Here is a 21579-nt window from a genome sequence, read left to right on the forward strand (position 1 = left end):
GATGCAAAATGACGATTTTTGCATCATAGGAGGAATGTTTGCCCAAAGGCTAAAGACTACAGCCAGCAGAGGGAGCTATTTCCGCATGTTTTGAATCTGCGCATGGGGGATGGGAGATTACACTCAGCTGGCAGGGAGAGCTCAGCTTGCAGACAGGATCATTTAAACGGAGCTATGGTGAGCAATGTAAGTCTTTTAACTTCTCAAATTCATTTCTATGAAAGTTAAGCTTGCAAAGGCATGAACTGAAACGCGTGCCAGACTGAACTCGCGTTGTGAATGTATGCCGCGAATGTAGTCGCAATTACCTCAGCTCTCATCACTCCTGCAGTTGGTGCTCAGTGCTGTGAGACTCGCGCGGTGACTCACTCATTATTCGCGTTCAGTTTTTAATTGTAGTGTCTCTAACTCTGTCACAGTAATGAAGTTGGTGGTGTTGGGAATGGCCTCACAGGGCAGCGAAGCATTCTGGGAATTGTAGTCTTTCATCCCCATGGGACAAAAATACATTTTCTGTCTTTTCTCAGTCTAGAAGGCACCAAATTCAAAAATAATTTCACATTTCTACTGCATTGATGACCCGGTTTAAATACAGATTCATCTTCCCAGCGCTGAAGTACCCCTTTAATGATCTGAGCACGTGGTCTGAAGCGCATGGTGCGGGTGCATTTAGGCCGTGTTCGAATCTACGGGAAAAACCAGGCCACCAGAAACATGGTCGAAAAAGTGTTGTCCCTCGTCTCTTAATGAGTCATGGGTGTGTTTTGGGCGTAACGTGCAATAATCCAATCAGGGTCTCATCTCCCATTCCCTTTAAAAGCCAGTTGCGCTCGCACCATGACAGATTCGCTATTTACATGATGGAATTTGCAAGTGGAAACACTAAACGCTTCTCCAGGGAGGAATCCTTTAAGTTTTAATATTTAAACATGTTTGTGTGCTGCTGCACATCCCTGTGTGTGTAATAAGCAGAGTGCACGCGTGTTGTGCACCCCACTCATAGACGCATATTATTAATGTGCTAAACACAAAAAATACTGCGCTATTGACTTCAGACCAGGTTTCTGTTGGTCAATGGCGCTGTCGTTTTCAGTTCCTCAAAACAGCAACACTCCATCAATGCACCTGAACACACCCATTTGTTTTCTACTTGAATTGGTTGATTTAAAAGTAGACATTTCAAACTTTCCATAGATGACGGAGTATTTAAAGCAAATGCAAGGGTTGGCGCTAGTGCCTGTGTGTCATGCTGTAAGTGCGCTCTCCACACAAACACAGATACACTATATTGCCAAAAGTATTGGGACATCCCTCCAAATCACTGAATTCAGGTGTCCAATCACCTCATGGCCACAGGTGAACAAAATCAAGCTCAAGCACTAGGCATGCAGACGCTTCTTCAAACATTTGTGAAAGAATGGGTCGCTCTCAGGAGCTCAGTGAACTCAAGCGTGGGACCGTGATTGTGATAGAAGTCCATTCGTGAAATTTCCTCACTACTAAATATTCCACGCTCAACTGTTAGTAGAATTATAACGAAGTGGAAGCAATTTAGAACAACAGAAACTCTGCAACGAAGTGGTAGGTCACATAAAATCACAGAGCGGGTGTAATAAATCTTAGATGGGAAGGAAGGAGGCGGGAACCGGCGAACGTTCAACAACTTTAATATACAACTAAATAAACAAAACGAAAGTAAAACCGCGGGCAGCCCCTCACGGACGACTGCCTGCAAAACACATAACAAAACATAACCTAAATCCAGGGCCTGGTCCTCTCTCCTCTTCCGCTGCCTTGGCTCCTCCTTTTATGCTCCCGTCCCTTGGCCGCGAGACGAGACCGGTGTGTCACGCAGCTGGTACTCATTGCCACTCGTCACCGGCCGCTCTCGCCGTCCCTTGCCACGCTGCTTGCCACACCACAGCGGGGTCAGCACATGCTGAGGCACATGGTGGGCAGAAGTCGCCAACTTTCTGCAAAAAGTCAATAGCTCCAGACCTCCAAACTTCGTGTGGTCTTCAGATTATCTCAAGAACAGTGCGTAGAGAGTTTCATGGAATGGGTTTACATCGCCAAACAGCTCATCCAAGCCTTACATTACCAAGTGCAATGCAAAGTGTGGGACGCAGTGGTGTAAAGCAGCTCTAGAACGGTGGAGACGTGTTCTTTAGAGTGACCAATCACGCTTCTCCATCTGACAAGCCGATGGACGAGTCTGGGTTTTGCGGTCACCGGGAGAACGGGACTTGCCTGACTGCATTGTGCCAAGTGTAAAGTTTGGTGGAGAGGGGGTTATGGTGTGGGGTTGTTTTTCAGGGGTTGGGTTTGGCCCCTTAGTTCCAGTGAAAGGAACTCTTAAGGCTTTTGCTAGACAATAAAGAAATCAAATGCAAAATAATACAGAAGGATCCAATGTATCCAAGTCACTCACAATTCAAAAACAAATCTATGCCAGCCAGCTAGATGCGAATTTATAAATAATGTTCAATGCACCTCAGAAACCTAACGTTTTAGTTTGCAAGGCAAAAGAACACATGTACGAGATCCCAGAATGAAAGTTTGAGCCACTGGATTCAGGTGAAGCGGCGTTTCTCTGCTGCGCTCTTGTTCATGAGCTCAGGGAGGGACGGATAAGGCTATTTTGGGAGCTGCAGTAGGAGTCTGTGGGTTCACCTTTGCTCAGGATGCGAACGGGACCCTTTCAAGAGCGTTCTGGCGTGTGTGTGTGTGGGCGCGTTGATGAGAACAAGGTTAGGGCTCGCTCTGTGTGTGTGTGAGTGTGTGTGTGTGTGTGAGAGAGAGGGGAGGGTGGTGAATTCATATCGACAGAACGGAGATGAGCGGTAACTATGCAGCGGTATCTATGGAGCCGTAACCATAGCAACGGCGCTCAGAAAGCCAGGGTCTTTTAATTGGCGAGTGTGAATATATAGAGGGAGAGAATAGCCAGCTCTGACACACTATTGTTTCTAGAAAACAACCCGCATATACGGCCTGATACCTGCTTTTGTTTCACTATTTGGAGCTATTTTCCCCGTGATTGCAGCCTCATGAACATTTACAATGGCAATCATATCATAATTATTACAGCTATAAAGCATCACTATTAAACAGTGACATTACTTTCCAAGCCATCAAGCATGCACTCAGCCTGCCAGACGATAAAATGGACACATATATCAATCTGATAGACTTGCACTGAATATCTCATAAGATTTATGATTATGTATTTGAAATGCATATAAAATTTCCATTCACTCACACAGTTTCAACATAAACAAACTAATAAACGTATTGTGATGCATATTTGTCAGTCATGCATAAATAAACAGGTATGCTTTCTGTAATAAAAACGAATAAAATTAATGTGTTTTAAAAATTCAATAACCGGGTTTATATATTATTCATCAATAATACATCTAATTAATCTCCTTTTTTAACAAACCAAATATTGCTTGTATATCCACAGCCATATATTAATCATGTTCATACTTTCATGTTCAGATTTATGCTGATTCCAAGCGATATGAAAATATAAATATTTAACTATAAACCAAATAGTTGCAACTATGCTATGGATTTTTGGAGTGCATATCCCGCTTAATAAATATGCATCACATAAAGTTTATTAGTTTGTGCACGTTAAAATCACGTGGAAATTGTATATGCAGTTCGAATAACACGCTGAAAACAAATGAGAATCTGCTTGGTGTCGCAACTTATGCATGAGCAAATACTGTGACTGTATATAGTAACAGACTTTACAATAATGACAGTAACTGCGCTATTTTGGAGGAAACTATGGTTACCATGGTAATGTGTTCAGTAGGGGTGGTCAGAATTAGTTGCCTCGTGTTTTTATGTGGGTAGTTTGGTAGTAGCACATTGCATCTCCTGTAAAACCTTCCAGTTATGATCAGTGAAAGCAGGAAGAAAACACACTTACATTGTCCACTGCAGCTTTTCATTTTTAATAGAGTTATACAGGGCCTGCGGAAAGAGAGAGAGAGAGAGAGAGAGGGAGAGAGAGAGAGAGAATACAGTCAGTAACACACACACACACACACACCTAAGCTGTGAATGACTGTGAGTTTGGTTTCAGAGGCTGCGTATGAGTTGCATCATATATATTCTGCTGTAACTGGCATCATAATCTGGCCGTGAGAGATGACAAACCCCTAAAAATAGACACATTTGAGTTGCAAAGTCATTCTGGACATCAATTCACAACAACACAACAATGAATGATTTACTGATAATTATTGATTAAGTTATCAATCATGAACAATCAGTAAAATCATTCTTTTAACTCTATATTCTAAACATATTATAGTTTATATATAGCCGCAAAAATATAAATAAACACAATATAAATGAATAAAGCGGAAATATAGTATAAAATAAAATTGAAACATAATATAAAATAAAAAAGGGTATATGTATATTAAAAAATAACTAATAGCTTCTCTTTTAGTAAAAGCGATTACTAAAACCGAATCACAGAAGGCTGCACGCTGCTGTTCGGGCCATAGTTTCCCACTGATCGTTAGCACTTAATTAACATCATTAGTGTAAATGACGAGTCTGTGTGGACGTCAGTTGTAAAACACCTGCGTCACTGTGGAATCCTGCTAGCAGATTAACCTCCATCTGAGAACATCCTCTATGATAATGGCTCATTCGTTCAATAAATGCGATTAGAAATTATAAAAATGCTACGTTTTGCTTTGGGTTAGGGATGATAATGAGATTGAGTAAAAGTCTATAGTGTCCTATTGTAGATGGTAAGATGAACATGCATGTGTGAGGGTCTCTAATAAGCATATTATTCACTCTATATGTCCTTTCATCTAGAAAAACACACACCTCAGCATCAACGGCTAATGTGCAGATTTACTCTCTCTATCCCTCAAGGCAAAACAAACAACAAATGCTCATTTCAGCTGCGTTCTTACGGATAAAGGGCAGCGCTTCATTAGAAGAACCAATTTTGGTTCCCTAAAGAACCTTTCAGTGAACAGCTCTAAAAAGGAGAGTTCACAAAAAATGAAACTAATGTCTTTAAATACTCACACGACTGCTTTATATGCTTTTATTCATATATCAAAATATGGACTAAACCACTCGACTCATATGGATTAGTTTAGTTTAAGTCATTTTAGTCTTTATGAACTTTAAGATCTCTCAGATTTTCTCTTTATTGGTGTTGCGAAGATGAATGAAATGACATGAGGGTGAGTAACTCATGACGGAATTATCGTTTTTGGGTGAACTATGCCTAGTGCCCAAATCATCAAAAGAATCATTTTTCCACTTTATAGCATGTAATTACTTAATTCTATTAAGTTGTATTTAATTTATGTTTTTAAGTTATGCTTACTTATTCACAAAAAAGTTACATTTAATAAAAAAATATTAGTTAAAATTACTCTAAAAGAAGACCATGTTACACCAACTTGAATAATTAAGTTAGTAGAATTTTTTCCTATAACTTTGAGTATACACTACTTAATCTATTTAATTAATTTGAATGTTCGGGTTTGCAGTGAATCTGTTATGGAATGGAATGGTAAAGGTTCTTTATGGAACCATCAATGCCAACACACAGAAAAATAGGGTGTCAAAATTGTACCTTTAGGGGTACAACAGCTTGTCACTGGGGCAGTATTTAAAAGGACAACTTTGTACCATTGGTTCATAGTAGTACCTTAAGGTACGCATTTGTACTCAAAGGTACTAATATGCAACTTTTAGGAGTAAAAAAGGTACAAAGATGTCCTTTTAAGGGTACTGCCCCAGCGACAAGCTGTTGTACCCCTAAAGGTCCAATTTTGACACCCTGTTTTTCTGTGTGAATAAAGAACTTTCATTATTTAGCGTGTAGATTGTACTGTGCTAAACTGAGCATATGCTGACTTTATTCCTTCAAAGCACAGTATTAAAAGGTGAACATACCCATACCCCCCCCCCACACACACAGACCTTTAGTTTATCTGAATCTATTCCCACTTAATGAGTAAGGTCTTTAAAAGGATAGTTCACCCAAAATTAACATTTTGTCATCACTTGCTCACTGTCAACTTGTTCCAGACCTGTATGAGTTTCTTTGTTCTGTTGAACACCAAAGAAGTTATTTTGAAGAAATTTGGCAACCGGAGAGTTGACGGCACCCATAGTCTTTTTTTTCTTTCCTACTATGGAAGCCAATGGGTGCCGTCTGTCTGGTTACAAACACTTAAAGGAACACTCCACCGTTTTTAGAAATATGGCTTGTTCCACTTCTTTCCTACATTTAGATATGTGGGCACATTTAGTCTCAGTGAATGCATTGTTTTAGTTTGGCAGGGTCGCCGCTAGCTTAGCTTAGCATAATGAATGGAATCCTATGTTGCCAGCTAGCATTTCCAGAGTAAAAGTAATAAAAATTTAAAAAAAAAACCTACCTAATTACTACTTGTGGCCTGCATATTCACAACGAGTACAAATAGCGATGTAGATTAATGCCCCGTCCACACGAAGCCAGAGCTTTTCGTATCCAATCTTTTTTTCTTGTTTCAAGAAATATCTGCGTCCACATGGGAGCAATGAAAACGACTCAAAACGATGTAGTATTTATGCCAGGCCAGTGTGTGGCGCGATATTGATGTGCGCATGCCCAGTGCCCGTAGTTGTATCCCTTAACTCTCACCGTGCTGGACGTAGTGTGATGACATCACCGTTTTGCAAAATATACGGATTGGCTGTCCACACGAAAACGGAAGATCGTCGTTTTCAGATTTATCCACTCTGGGACCCGGTTTAAAAAAATATCGGATTCATGCTTCCAAAACGCCGGATCCATGTGGACGAAACGCTGATACGGTACAAAATGTATACGTGTACAGCTAAACGCATCTCTGTGTGGACGGGGCCTCAGACTCAGCGATTTCCTAGGCAGATATTGACTTGGGACTATATTATGGGGAAGCACAGGCGAAGCACTGCTACTTGGGCGCAGAAATATCACTATTTGTACTCGCTGTGAATACGCAGGCCACAAGAAGTAATTAGGTAGGGGTTTTTTGGGTCACTTTTACACGGGATATGCTAGCTGGAAACATAGGATTCCATTCATTATGCTAAGCTAAGCTAGCGGCTACCCAGCCAAACTAAAACAATGCATGCATTTCTCCTTTAACAGAAGAAACTCATCCAGGTTTGAAACAACTTGGGGGTGAGTAAATGATGACGAAATTTTCATTTTGTGGGTGAACTATCCCTTTAAAACAAACTCAGAATTGTGTCAGAACAACATGTTTCAACCATGTCATTTTTTTGGACATTGAGGCAGCAAACACGACGGATGATCATGAGCGGATGAGTAGGGAAGTGATACGAGACAGGGTTACCCTCTTCCTCTTGCGGGCCTGCGGGTGGTTCTGTCCATCTTGAGCTTTTCCCAGGAGGTCCGGGAACACCAGAGGTTTGAGCGATCGGGATCGGGGCGTTCGTGGGTAACGGAACGGGTCCATCATGCGGAAATCTCGCCCGTATCGGACCGAGCAGAGAGAACGCGAGCGCAAGCGTCCGGCCGAGTGCAGACTGTTCACTCCAATCATGCTTGAGAACGCAGTGCACTATGGGAAATGATTAACTCCAGGTGGGGTTTAGACCTCAAAGCCAGTTTTCATAAATTATTCAACAGGAAATCTTCAACATGAGAAGCTCACGAGAAAACCCAGCATGTCTTCTTCCACAAAGGGATGAGGTAACTCCAAAAGAAAATCCAATTTACAAATGAAGGACCTAATCCAAGGGCTTCGATGAGGAAAATAAGTGTTACGGTGTTAAGTCCAGCACAGATTTTCGGTCTTTCACTCAAACTTCACACTTAAACCGTCAAATATGGCTTGAGAATGACATAAAAATCTCTAAATCTCAAACATCAAAGCAATATGACACGTTCAGCAACGCATCTGTAGGACATTCACAAACTAATCTCAACACACCACACGTTACGTTTGTGAGATGCTGCTCGAGGAAACCACTGAAAGCAGAGTGTGTTAGAGCAAAATAAAAATTACAGTCATCCTGTACGATATTTCCCTCATGGACTCTGAACACATGTAGTAGCCGCTTGCGAACACCATCGGGCCAACTTCTACAAGCTAAACATTGCCCATGCACCAGTGAGTGCCACACACACACACACACACACACAGTGATGCCACAGATGGCAAGCAAAGCTTTCAGAAGTGTGAAAGAACAGCCAGGATCCGACAGATGGAATGAGGCGAACGGAAACCGGGTTAAAACATGGACCGCCCTCACACACACAGAGGCGGATAGCTCGACTGATAACACACAGGAATCCCCACACCTGTACCGGCTCCAAAAGATGTCCCAAAATCAGCAAAACAATCCCAGATTGAGAGGATATGAAGGATCTGAGCCTGTTGCTTCTGAGGTTCAGATGAGACGTCTATTCAGGTGGATGTGTTGTCTTCCATATACGACCCAGAAAGGGTTTTAAAAGATGTGCATCCCTCCTCTCTGCATTCGTTTATCTATCAGTCCATCTGGGATCCATCTGTCCTGATAGATCCGATAGATTTTCTGGTCCGTGTGTGTGGATGCGGTCTCCCTCCAGCCGTCGCAGACTCACAGGTACGTGTCCACGTATGATCTGAAAATGCCCACTGCCTCGCGCCGTCCTGCGCTCGCTGTCTGCCTTCTGTTTTATCTCTCAGGCTCCGCAGATGGAAAGTCTCTAAATCTCAGAGAGACTGGAAGAAGGCTGCAAGCTCTCTCGCTCGCTCATTCTCTCTTTCTCTCTCTCCCCCCCCCCCCCCCCTCAGGTTTCAGGCAGCCAATCACAGCGATCCAGCTCCCTCAAACACACTCAAACACACACACACACACACACGGCTTGCTTTACTTTGAATGCTGATTAACATTCAGCACTTGTCCTCAGAGGTGGGATAGAGAGGGAGAGAACATGGAATTATGGAATTATGGGAGAGAGATGAACACAAAAGAACATCATAAAACTACAAGTGTGACTGGTGAATGGTCTATAAAATCATAGTCTATAAAAAAAAAGCACTGAGACAAGACGAGGCATGCTTATTAAAACACATCCAGATCACATTTCACACCAACATCAAAAGAAAGAAAAAATCTAATTATATGTATTAATTTTAATTTTTTGGCATTACAGCAAAGTTTCTTTTGGAGTGAAATACAGTATGACCTTCTTGAAAGGTTTTAATAAATTTAGTTTATGTTTGGCCCTTATACAAAGCTATAAATACACCTACACTCTAAATATAACACACACACACACACATATATATATAGACACGGATCAAGCATTATATTATGACCACTGACAGGTGACATGAATAACACTGATGATCTCTTCATCACGGCTCCTGTTAGTGGGTGGGATATATTAGGCAGCAAGTGAACATTTTGTTCTCAGAGTTGATGTGTTAGAAGCAGGAAAAATGGGTAAGCGTGAGGATTTGAGCGAGTTTGACAAGGGCCAGATTGTGACGGCTAGACGACTGGGTCAGAGCATCTCCAAAACTGCAGCTCTTGTGGGCTGTTCCCGGTCTGCAGTGGTCAGTCTCTATCAAAAGTGCTCCAAGGAAGGAACAGTGGAGAACCGGCCACAGGGTCATGGGCGGCCAAGGCTCATTGATGCACGTGGGGAGCGAAGGCTGAATAACTCAAGTTAATGCTAGTTCTGATAGAAAGGTGTCAGTATACACAGTGCACTACAGTTTGTGGCATATGTGGCTGCGTAGCCGCAGACCAGTCAGGGTCAACAAAGAGTTTGAGGTGTTGACTTGACCTCCAAATTCCCCAGATCTCAATCCAATCGAGCATCTGTGGGATGTGCTGAACAAACAAGTCTGATCCATGGAGGCCCCACCTCGCAACTTACAGGACTTAAACGATATGCTGCTAAGATCTTGCTGCTAGATACCTTAAGAAAGTATAAATTAGAATAAATGTATTTACTTTTGACCCTTATAACTACAGTTAGACTTAGAGCTACATATGCATAATATAGTAATAAATATAGTTCATTTATTATTTATATTTCTGTAATACATATTCAAAACATATCCCGAGCAGAATTCATCTGCATTTTTTTACATCCTAAAGTATCATTAAAATATTTAATATCCAAGACTAAAATTGTATTATCTGTTTGTGTAAGAAAAGTTGAACTGATGATTTTTGATTTCCCTTTTACTGACCGCAGCACTGGAGCTTCATGAACAAAACCGTATGATCAGGTTCTCCAGGACCATTTGAGATGTTTCAAAGAGCTTCAGGAGGAAACTCGAAAATATGACATGCAATAAGATGCAACTTGAATGAATCCTTGCGGTCTTTACTCAAAAATTCACTGCAACAAATGAAAAAAGTGCATGGCTATTTCTGATAACCTCTGAGCAATAATTGTCCTGGATGATATATTGGTCTATCACTGGGATGATGTGGCACAGTGTGCAGGGACTGAATGAATGTCATCTGCACATCCGTCTAGTTTGGGCTCATCGGTGCAGGACACACAGCGATTAGCCGCTCAGTCTCAGTACAGTGAGTCTGCTCAACAGGAGAAAGCTAATTGTTTTCACTCTCCGTCTGTTGTTATCTCACCACACAGACAGAGTTGCACTAAAATGGGTCGCCGTCAACCTGTGACCACCCTATCAGTGCCACAGCCTCGGTTCCCGCCCTCCGTCTCCATGACGACGACGCATTTCAAGCACTCTTCACCAGCGTGTGCAAAAGCCCACAAGCAACCCACGTGCGAGAGACGCAGTTACAAATTCATCGTCTTTCACTGCCGCACTAAATAAATGCCTCCTCCGGGGCACACAGGCACGAAATCTTTGCATTTGACCTCATTTTTTTTCACAACTGATGCGACTGAATATTAACACACAAAGCATAAAACTACTTTAAATGATCAAATACATGTGCACAAACACTCTCTGAAGAGGTCCACTATAGTGTAAAGAAAAAAATAACATACCAATTATACACACTGTAAATATAATAGGAACGGTCCCACTTTATATTAGTCTTATGTACTTACATCAAATAATAAGTACAATGTACTTATTGTGTTCATATTGTATACGATATTGAGGTGGGATATAGGCTACAGGTAAAGTTATGGACAGATGTCAATATGCACAAATGCACACACACACATATATTGTATTTACATTTATTTAAATTTAACACACAAAAAATATTAAAATACTATAAAAAATGTTATGTTTTTATAATTATTTTATTTATTATTATTTATCTAATAATTCATAATTTTATTTAATTTCATTTAACACACACACACACACACACACACACACACACACACACACACACAATATTATAATATTATTTATTATATTTCAATGTTTATTTTATATTTATTGAATTTTATTTAAATTGATTTCACATAAAATAATACAAATATAAAATAAATAAATATTAGTGAATATAAAAAAAGTACATATACAATACATACATTATACATTATTCGTTCTTGGTATTTAAATGGCTATATAGTTTTTCAATTATTGTCTTTTTTGTTTTAGTGATTTTAGTACTTGAAATATATATATATATATATATATATATATATATATATATATATATATATATAATTTAAAAAACAGTATAGTATAGTATAGTATAGTATAGTATAGTATAGTATAGTATAGTATAGTATAGTATAGTAATATAATGTATAGTAAAATACAAAATGATACTTCATACATTTTATAATAAATAAATAAATAAATAACTAAAGCAAGCAAGCCACAAGAACCCATGGTTAAAGGATTAGGCTATTTAAAGTTTCAATGGTGTCTAGCAACACGCCGCTTCGATATATAATCTTTCTGATGTGTGACAGTTTCTGATGTGTGGCACAAATGCTGTGTGTGTGTGTGTGTGTGTGTGTGTGTGTGTGTGTGTGTGTGTGTGTGTGTGTGTGTGTGTGTGTGTGTGTGTGTGTGTGTGTGTGTCGTCTTTGAAAGTTCCTCATCCAATCAGCTTTCAGAGCCAAAACAATCCATTTGATAATAGGCAATAACCCCGTTCATGCAATAATTACCCCCCCCCCCCCACAATAACAGCTTTGCTTTATATGACAATGTGTGAGTGAAATGTGCTTATATAAGCTGCCCTGCTCAGCTGTTGAGTTTAAATGAGAGAAAGAGAACGAGTAGGAGGAAAGAATGTGAGAACTGATGTTGCGAGGGACAGAGAAAAGGATCGCCAGAGGGAAAGAGAACTAAGAGAAAAAGAGAGAGAGAGAGAGAGAGAGAGAGAGAGAGAGAGAGAGAGAGAGAGAGAGAGAGAGAGGGGGGGGGGGTCATCATAAAAGCTATAGAGACTGTTTTAAAGCACTTGGCATGAACAGCAAGAGCACGGACTGTTATATCCATCTACTCTCCGTTGGATTGGCTAGTCTTTTCATTCTTCTATCGCTCTTCAAACTGCTTCTATCCCAACGAGGAGTCAGTGTTTTCATCCAGAAGATAAAGACTAAAACACAGGCCGCTCTTCAGAGAAACCTCGCTGCTGTGGCTTTATAAGAGCACTGAGATTTCAAAAAAGGACTCATGCCATGAAAAACGGGATTTTCTCGGCTTTTCTTCAGTCACAATGCAATGCAGCTTTGCAAAAGAGCCTATTATTGAGTGATGGGTCAGTGGAAACTAGACTGGAACCAACACAAACACACAATTGTTCAGAATAGCATACTATCATAATTCTCTTTCTATTTCTGTAGTATGCCGTATGTATAACGTGCATAGTATAAAACCGTTCTGCATGAAATTTGCTGATTGCATTTTGCATATCACACAGTTCAACCTGACTTTTCACTGCCTGTGTGGAAAATAAACCCGAAAGTGATAAAAAAGTATAACATCTCATTCTTGACTGACAAATATGTCCGAAAAAATTTATAAAAAAATAACAAAGGAAAAAAAATATATATATATTACTTCATGAGGTCATATGACAACAATGCATACTTCCATTTGAATCATTTATCATTACTGCTATCTTTCACGTAGCACTGTTAAAAATAGTAGGCCATATGCAGTAAGAAATATTCCATTCTAAATACATAGCACAAGGGTCGGAAAGAGAATAAAATGGCCATGAGATACTACATTATTTTGTTCACTAACATTGGAAGTGGACTTCATATGGCCCCTTTAAAGGAAGTGGATGTAAGATTGTGGCCAAAACTGGTACTGCAGGTGTATCCTTCTCCCCCTCCCCTGACTCGAGGTTGCCAGATTGGCTGCAGGATCAGCAGGAACGTTTGTAGCTGCAGCTGTTGTAACTAGAGCAGATCTGGCAACCCGGGTGCCCAAACACTACTGACTTCATGATTGGTCGATAGATGGAGGGCGGAGCTTCAGGCCAAAACCAACATGTCAACATCAACATCAGTTGAGCTGCAACAACAACTTTTAAATGACAATATCCTGGCCGGACTACTGTTGTCAGTGAAATAAGTGTTTGAAATGAACATGATTTCTTAATGTCTAGTGACATATCAGGGCTATTTTATGATTCATTGAAATACATTTCTTACATACAGTTCCTTTAAAGGTGGGGTAAGTGCGTTCTGGTTACTGTTGTTGTTATTTCAAATCCCCACAACAAACGCCCCTACCCCCAAAACAGTCTCTATGGCAGGATTTGTGTGTACAGATCGAATATCCAATGAAAAAGTGAATATCCATCACAAAAACACTTCTCATGAACAACTCCATAGAACACGAGCCGACAAACATATTAAAATTATGACAGGATTAGAGTTATATAGATCACGAAAAGAGGAAACAAACATATATTAGGACTCAGAGTATAGTATCTTACTTTTTGGGACACATTTTGTGAGCTGATCTTGAAACAGACAGTGAGGAGATTTAGATGCTTATACGGTGTGGAAATGAACGGGTCTTTATCATCACTGAAGTGAGCGACTACGATCGCAAATGGACAAATAAGCGAACATGACACACGAGCATATTCAAGCAAAAGCCAGCATATATTAGTTCTCGGCTAATGTCTTCATGTGTGTTTTGAATAATGAAGTGCACTGAGCTCTTCTCATCATCATTAGTAGACACGCCCCTTACCTGCTGATTGGCTACAAGTTTGTTAATAGACTCGGCCTGAGTCCGTTTGGTAAAACAGTTTTGAAATAGCACTTACCCCACCTTTAATTAAAGTTTCTTTATTGTGCTATTTTAAAAGTTCCTAGTTTTGTCCTGTAGGTCTCCTGCGACAGGTTTACATGCATCCAAGGTCAAAAACACTTTAAATTTCTCACAATATAAATTGCAGCGTCAGCTCATTTCTCAAAGAGTCTGACACGGTCAGAGGGCCCAGTCTGCTGTGATTGGTCAGAATCGATTCTTTCTTTTAAGAGAAAAAAAAAATACTTTTTTCTTTTAAACTTTGCAGAGCATTTAGATTCACAAACAGCTCTATTACACACTGCATTTACATTTATGCATTTACGCTTTTAACTCTCTGACTTCAAACGCTTTTATTCAAAGCGACTTACAACGCAGGAGTACAGGAAGCGATCCGTTGCATTGAAGAAAAAAAACATAATGGGGCACTTTAAATGACTCTAGGTCTTAATTGTCTTTTATATGTATATGTATATTTTGACAGTATTTATACGGAAATTCATTTTCAATTTTTCTGTTTAAATATGCGCATTCATTTACTGTACTGACGTAATGAGAAAGTGTTTTTTTTTCTTATTTCGACATGGCCTCTTCAAATGGTTGCTTAAATGAAGTGACCATCATCAGAGTCCTGCTGCAGCTTTAAAACCTCTCCCTGCCAGATAACACACACCGCAGTCGCTCTCGGCCCCAAAACTAATCTAAACCTCGTTTAGCTCATTAGTATTAACTCAAGAACTGATCTGATTAGCTTCAGAATGTGCCTGCAGGGTTAATGAATGGAAGCAAAACATCCCCAGTTTCTTACCAATGACATTACAGCACTAATCTAATAATATAAACCAATAAATGACCTACTAAAGAGTCATCGCTTCCCACCGGGACACACAACTCTCTGACTTCAAATAACAAACAGCACGGTGAGCGCTATAGCACAGCTGTCACATGCTTACACAACTGTTTACACAATCAACCTGTGCCAGCACACACACACACACACACACACACACACACACACACACACACACACACACACACACACACACACACACACACACACACACACACACACACCTGCCAATCATATATTAAACTCTAACAAATAATCTGCGGACAATTAACAATCTATAATAAATAATGCAAACAATACGATTTTAAAATGCAGCTTTAGTAAGAACTGTTTATGCAATATACAGTACATTACCTTGAGGATATCTTTAGGAAAATCATTTCCGCTGTTAAGTCCTTCCAGATTCCCGAGGAACTGAGTGCAGGACATTCGCTTGCCAACGTTCTGCCAACAGAAAAGACCAACACAGATCTGATAAATAAACACAACTGCATTATGACTGATTGAAATCACTTTTACACTCATGTTTACACTTAGCATATATACACACCGATCAGGCATAACATTATGAAGTGAATAACACTGATGTTCTCTCCATCACGGCTCCTGTTAGTGGGTGGGATATATTAGGCAGCAAGTGAACATTTTGTCCTCAGAGTTGATGTGTTAGAAGCAGGAAAAATGGGCAAGTGTAAGGATTTGAGTGAGTTTGACAAGGGCCAGATTGTGATGGCTAGACGACTGGGTCAGAGCATCTCCAAAACTGCAGCTCTTGTGGGCTGTTCCCGGTCTGCAGTGGTCAGTCTCTATCAAAAGTGCTCCAAGGAAGGAACAGTGGAGAACCGGCCACAGGGTCATGGGCGGCCAAGGCTCATTGATGCACGTGGGGAGCGAAGGCTGGCCCGTGGGGTCCGACCAAACAGACGAGCTACTGGAGCTCAAACTGCTCCAGAAGTTAATGCTGGTTCTGATAGAAAGGTGTCAGACTACACAGAGCATCTCAGTTTGCTGCGTATAGGGCGGCATAGCCGCTGACCAGTAAGGGGGCCCATGCTGACCCCTGTCCACCGCCGAATGTGCCAATAGTTGCACGTGAGCATCAGAACTGGACCACGGAGCAATGGAAGAAGGTGGCCTGGTCTGAGGAATCATGTTTTCTTTTACATCACATGGATGGCTGGGTGTGTGTGCAACGCTTACCCGGGGAACACATAGCCCCAGGATGCACTATGGGAAGAAGGCGAGCCGGCCGAGGCAGTGTGATGCTTTGGGCAATGTTCTGCTGGGAAACCTTGAGTTCTGACATCCATGTGGATGTTACTTTGACACGCTCCACCTATGGTTCAGGAATGGTTTGAGGAGCACAACAACCAGTTGACTGGTTGAGGCGTTGGCCTCCGAATTCCCCAGATCTCAATCCAATCGAGCATCTGTGGGATGTGCTGAACAAACAAGTCTGATCCATGGAGGCCCCACCTCGCAACTTACAGGACTTAAAGGATCTGCTGCTAACATATGGGTGGCAGATACCACAGTACACCTTCAGGGGTCTAGTAGAGTCCATGCCTCGACAGGTCAGGGCTGTTTCGGCAGCAAAAGGGGGACCAACACAATATTAGGAAGGTGGTCATAATGTTATGCCAGATTGGTGAATACACTGTACATAGTGTGACATTGTTGACAATTAAGCACCTATAAAATGCAATTTAGCGCATTGTAATAAACACTGCTGTTCAAACTTGTTTGACCTGTAAGATTTTAATGTTTTTAAAGAAGTCTCTAATGCTCACCAAGACTGCATATGTTTTATTGAAGATACAGAAAAATTGTAATATTGTGAACTATTATTAACATGTAAAATAATACATATTTTCAAATATAATTAATTCCTGTGATCAAAGCTGAATTTTTATCATCATTTCTCCAGTCTTCAGTGTCACATGATCCTTCAGAAATCATTCTGATATGACGATTCACTGCTCAAGAAACATTTATGATTATTATCAGTGTTGAAAACTGTTCAGGATTCTTTGATGAATAGAAAGAAATTAATACAGTTATTCCGCAAGAATGCATTAAATTGATCAAAAGTGACAGTAAAGACATTTATAATGTTACAAAAGATTCTATTTAAAATAAATGATGTTCTTTTGAATTTTCTATCCATCAGAGAATCCTGATTTTTTTTTTACACAACATGTTTTCAACACTGATAATATTCAGAAATGTTTTTTGAGCATCAAATCATTATATGAGAATGATTAGTGAAGGCTCATGTGACCCTAAAGACTGGAGTAATGATGCTGAAAATTCAGCTTTGATCACAGGAATAAATGACATTTGAAAATATATTGGGGGGGTGAGGGGTGAAATGCTGTTTGATGCATACTGAGCTTTTTACACTGTTAAAGACTTGGATTCCCATCCTAAACATAGACAAAGTTTCAAAAACTAATGTTGGACGTTTGATGGAGTATTTCTGTGTCAAAAATACTCCTTCCGGTTTCTCTCAAGTTTCGGAGAGTTTTTTTCGAGGATGGCTCGACTTGACGTTAATAGAGCGGAAGGTCCTTGTATGGGCCGTACGGGCTCTTCTCCCGGTAGGGTGCGCGCGCGTGACTAGAGCGAGAGAGGAAATGCACGCCCATACACTCCCGCCGCGCTCCACTTTATTCCTATCTGTGACATCAAGCGACTTCAACGTTTCAGCACAGCAAGTCACTGCTGTCAGGACTTCACCAAATCATACCAAAGAAGTGTGTTTTTGACGGAGCGGTCCCAGCGATAAAGGTTCGGTCCTGCTTTGGAAGCAGCCGGTGAGTAAAACTGCTTCAAATGTCTGTGCTGTCGGCTATCGTCACGTGAGCAAACATCAGTAAACGACACGATCGCGTGCTTTGTCATTCAAATGCGCTAATGGACTCCATTGTTGTTCTCTGTATAACGTTACACTAGTCTGACGTGCAAAACCGTTTTGCTTGCTACTGCTAAGGTTTAGTCGCATACAATAGTCCATAAACCGAATCATGTCCTCATAAACTGCGAGTAAAGACACACAAATGTTGACAGGCCACTAAATACAGTAACTTACCACAGAGACGGACGTCCTGCTGTTGCTGTTTCTCCTGTTCAATTTATTTCAGCCTCCGAATGATTCTGGATCATATATCTATTAGCTGAGATAGCCATGGGCCTCTCCACGCTTGAGGACGTCACCGCTTTGCGCGCTTGTGATTCTTTAGCTCCGCCCACTCGATATGCCTCCAGGCGCTCGGTTTTTTTCCGGAAAGACTCGGTACAGCCCATATTTCTTTTATAAATATAATAAAACTAAAGACTTTTCGGAGATATGAAGGATGCAATACTACTCTATAGGTACTCAAGATTGACATGAGATTGACTGAAACTGAGTGTTTCACCCCCCCCCCCCCCTTAACATAGAGAAAACAGTTATTTTACATTTTAATGATATTTCACATTATAAGATCTTTTGTATTTTTAATAAAATAAATGCAGCCTTGATGAGGAGAAGAGACTTCTTCTAAAAATATTAACAATCTTACGGATCAAAACCTTGTAAACGGCAGTTTAACATTTAAATTTGAATGCAAATAAGAAACAATTGTATATAATCAATACATACATTACAAATAATTTATTATTTGTATCATAATTTTGGGGAATTTATTTTATTTATTTATTTATTTATTTATTTATTTATTTATTTATTTTTACAGATTTTTCTTTTTAAATCTAAGCAGGATGATTTCCCTTACTGTATTTGAGTAATAACATTTTTGATAAATTATTTAATTTTGGTATGAAATATGTCTAGGAGACATTTCCTCCTCGGATTTAACCTATTACACGCATGTTATGGTCTAAAAAGTTTGTACATTTGCAATTGCTTTTCCGATGAGATGTCAGAGTCAGGCGTTTTAACAGGATGTTTTGAGCATTTTACACCTCTTAAAGCCAGCATGGGATGTCCTACATTCACCCGCGAGTGTGTGTGTGTGATAGAGACTCGAAATACATGAATGTGTGGAGCTGTAGAAAGGGTCTGGAATACATAATCTGATATTGTGGACAGTAGAGCAGAGTTTCATCACAGGAAAGCTGAAATCGCTCAGTTCTCATCAGGACCATAAACCTGTTACCATGGCGACCGTGAGTCTGGCGTTGTGTGTTCGCTGACGGCCCTAAACCCTTCAACAAAGGCACAGGAGCAATGCTAAATATCCTCTGAGCAGGAAACTGATGCAGCAGTGATGGACAGATCACGGCTCCCTCCGGACATTCATCTCTTCGCCTTTTCCAGTTGTGAAGGGTTAAGCACAATACTTTCCCCCATAGGCTTCCATTAAATGCTTTTCTGTCGGGTTTTCTTTTTATTATGTGCTTTTTCACAAACCCGAGATGGAGGTCAAAATGATTGGTTGTAATAATATTCCTCAGCATACAGAGCTGTTCAATCATGATGTCTATTTGTAGGCCAAGTCAGAAGGCTAATGTGATCTCTGGAGAATTTCAAATGGGTTTTTAGATTAATGATTATTTGAAGAGTTTTATGTTCTGTTCTACAATATCAATTATACACATTCTGCATTTTGAAAACATAAGTTGCACCATTCGCTGGGTTATTTTTTTTAAAACCCAGATTGCTGGGTTTGCCATTTTTCGGGTTATTTTCTAATGTTTTCAGATTTTCAGTGTTACAGCTGCTACAGACGCTCAGTGTGATTGTGATAAACTTCCGACTTCTAACATCATCTAATGTGTGACGAAAAAGATGTTAATGACGCAGCTTTACATTCTGTAATTTATTTGCGTTCAATTATTTTAACAAATTAAATGAATCGCATGCATTACTTTGGGGACACTACAATTATGATCCAAGTTATTCAACTAAATATACAAGTAAAATGTATTTATTTGGTCATTTTTAATTCTATAAACTCTCCAAATTAAACTTTCTTGCAATGTTGTCCTGTTTGACACTGTGAAGCTGCTTTGAAACAATCGTCATTGTAAAAGCGCGATATAAATAAAGTTGATTGATTGATTGATTAACGTGTTAACGGTGACAGCCCAAGTTTTGACACAACCAGGGTTAAAATAATGCACATCCTGCTGATTATTAATGAAAAATAATTATGATGATCCCGACAGAGAAGATATGAGGCTTTTTTAATCTAACACAGCAAACAAAATAAATAAAAACTAGATTTAACTTCAGAATTGTTTGGTTTATCAAATTTGATCGGATATTTTAACAGAAGGTTTAACCCAGGAATCCAAGTCCCCCAAATCATAATCAAAGGTACCTGAAGGCTCGAAATATCTGTGCTCAATATGAGCAACAACATCAAAAATCAAAAAATCACTTCCAATACTCATTTTTCGCAGAATAGACGTGCGATAGCAGCTGCTCTTTCTCTCTCTCTCATCTCTCCGACTGCGAGTAACACACAAACCCGTCTCCCCTCACTCACTCGTTCCAGGGCTTGAATTTCGGTGTGGGATTATGCGTATTTCGTATACTTCTACTCAATACCACAGATTTTGTGCTCACACCCGAAGTGCACCACATAAAGCCGCCTGTCAGTGCTAAAGGGACTTCTTTTTAGCTGCTTATTGTACTAAAACAGTCAAATACACACAAAATAATGTATTAACCTAAACACAGTCAGTGAACGTAAACAGTTCACAAAAAAAGAAAGCGCATATGTAACAGTAATAATGGATCCATGTGTCAGGTCTTAAAGTGACAGCAGCCTAATTAACCTGCTGCCAAATTAGGAGATAATATTAAAAATATATATAAGATGGCAGGTTTGGGCAGATAACAGTGCACACTAATATAGAGCATAAATCCCTTTGGATTTTTTTTACCTTACAGAGCTCTTTCTTGCTCAAATAGCAACATTACACACTCAAGAACATGTAAAAAAGCATATAGGTTCTCTCTAAAAATGTGAAAAGTAGAGATCTCAGACTTGTGAAACCCAAGCAATTTAAAGTGTGTAAACTTGGCAGCTGCACTGTAGTTGAGCTCAAAGATTTTCACCCTCCATTACACTCGTCTGTAAGCTGAAGTAATAATAAAGAGTTCATCCATGCGTTTACTCACGTGGCCGTGCAGGTCTGTGTTGAGCAGCATGAGTGCGCAGGTCAGCGTGTGGACACCGTCTGCGAGACAGAACGAGACACATTCATGTACAGTGAGTTTTCATATGTAGCGCATACACACACACACACACACACACACACACACACACACACACACACACACACACACACAGAGAGGGCTTTACCTTCAGATAGTGTGAGAGATGAATTACACTGAAGATATCGACGGGAAAAGTGTGCTAAGATTCGCTCTCTCTCCTGCGTCTCGCCCGTCAGAGCAAACTCTATAAGAAATGCCCTGAAATAAACAAACGAGAGTCAACAAAACACAAACAGCTGAAGAAAATATAATAACCCTCT

General features: G+C 40.1%; 1 protein-coding gene across 1 annotated transcript in view; it reads right to left on the bottom strand.

Moving 5' to 3' along the window:
* The window catches only part of LOC137055553 (uncharacterized), a 67322-nt gene that overhangs the window by 13702 nt on the left and 32041 nt on the right, over positions 1-21579 (bottom strand). Inside the window, exons 8-11 of the mRNA XM_067429379.1 lie at positions 21405-21517; positions 21221-21279; positions 15442-15531; positions 3947-3990 (exon numbers count right to left, since the gene is read on the bottom strand). Of these exons, the coding sequence (XP_067285480.1) occupies positions 3947-3990; positions 15442-15531; positions 21221-21279; positions 21405-21517 (306 nt within the window). The remainder of the gene's footprint in view (positions 1-3946; positions 3991-15441; positions 15532-21220; positions 21280-21404; positions 21518-21579) is intronic.

Source organism: Pseudorasbora parva, chromosome 21 (genome assembly GCF_024679245.1).
Source record: "Pseudorasbora parva isolate DD20220531a chromosome 21, ASM2467924v1, whole genome shotgun sequence".
Classification (NCBI taxonomy): domain Eukaryota; kingdom Metazoa; phylum Chordata; class Actinopteri; order Cypriniformes; family Gobionidae; genus Pseudorasbora; species Pseudorasbora parva.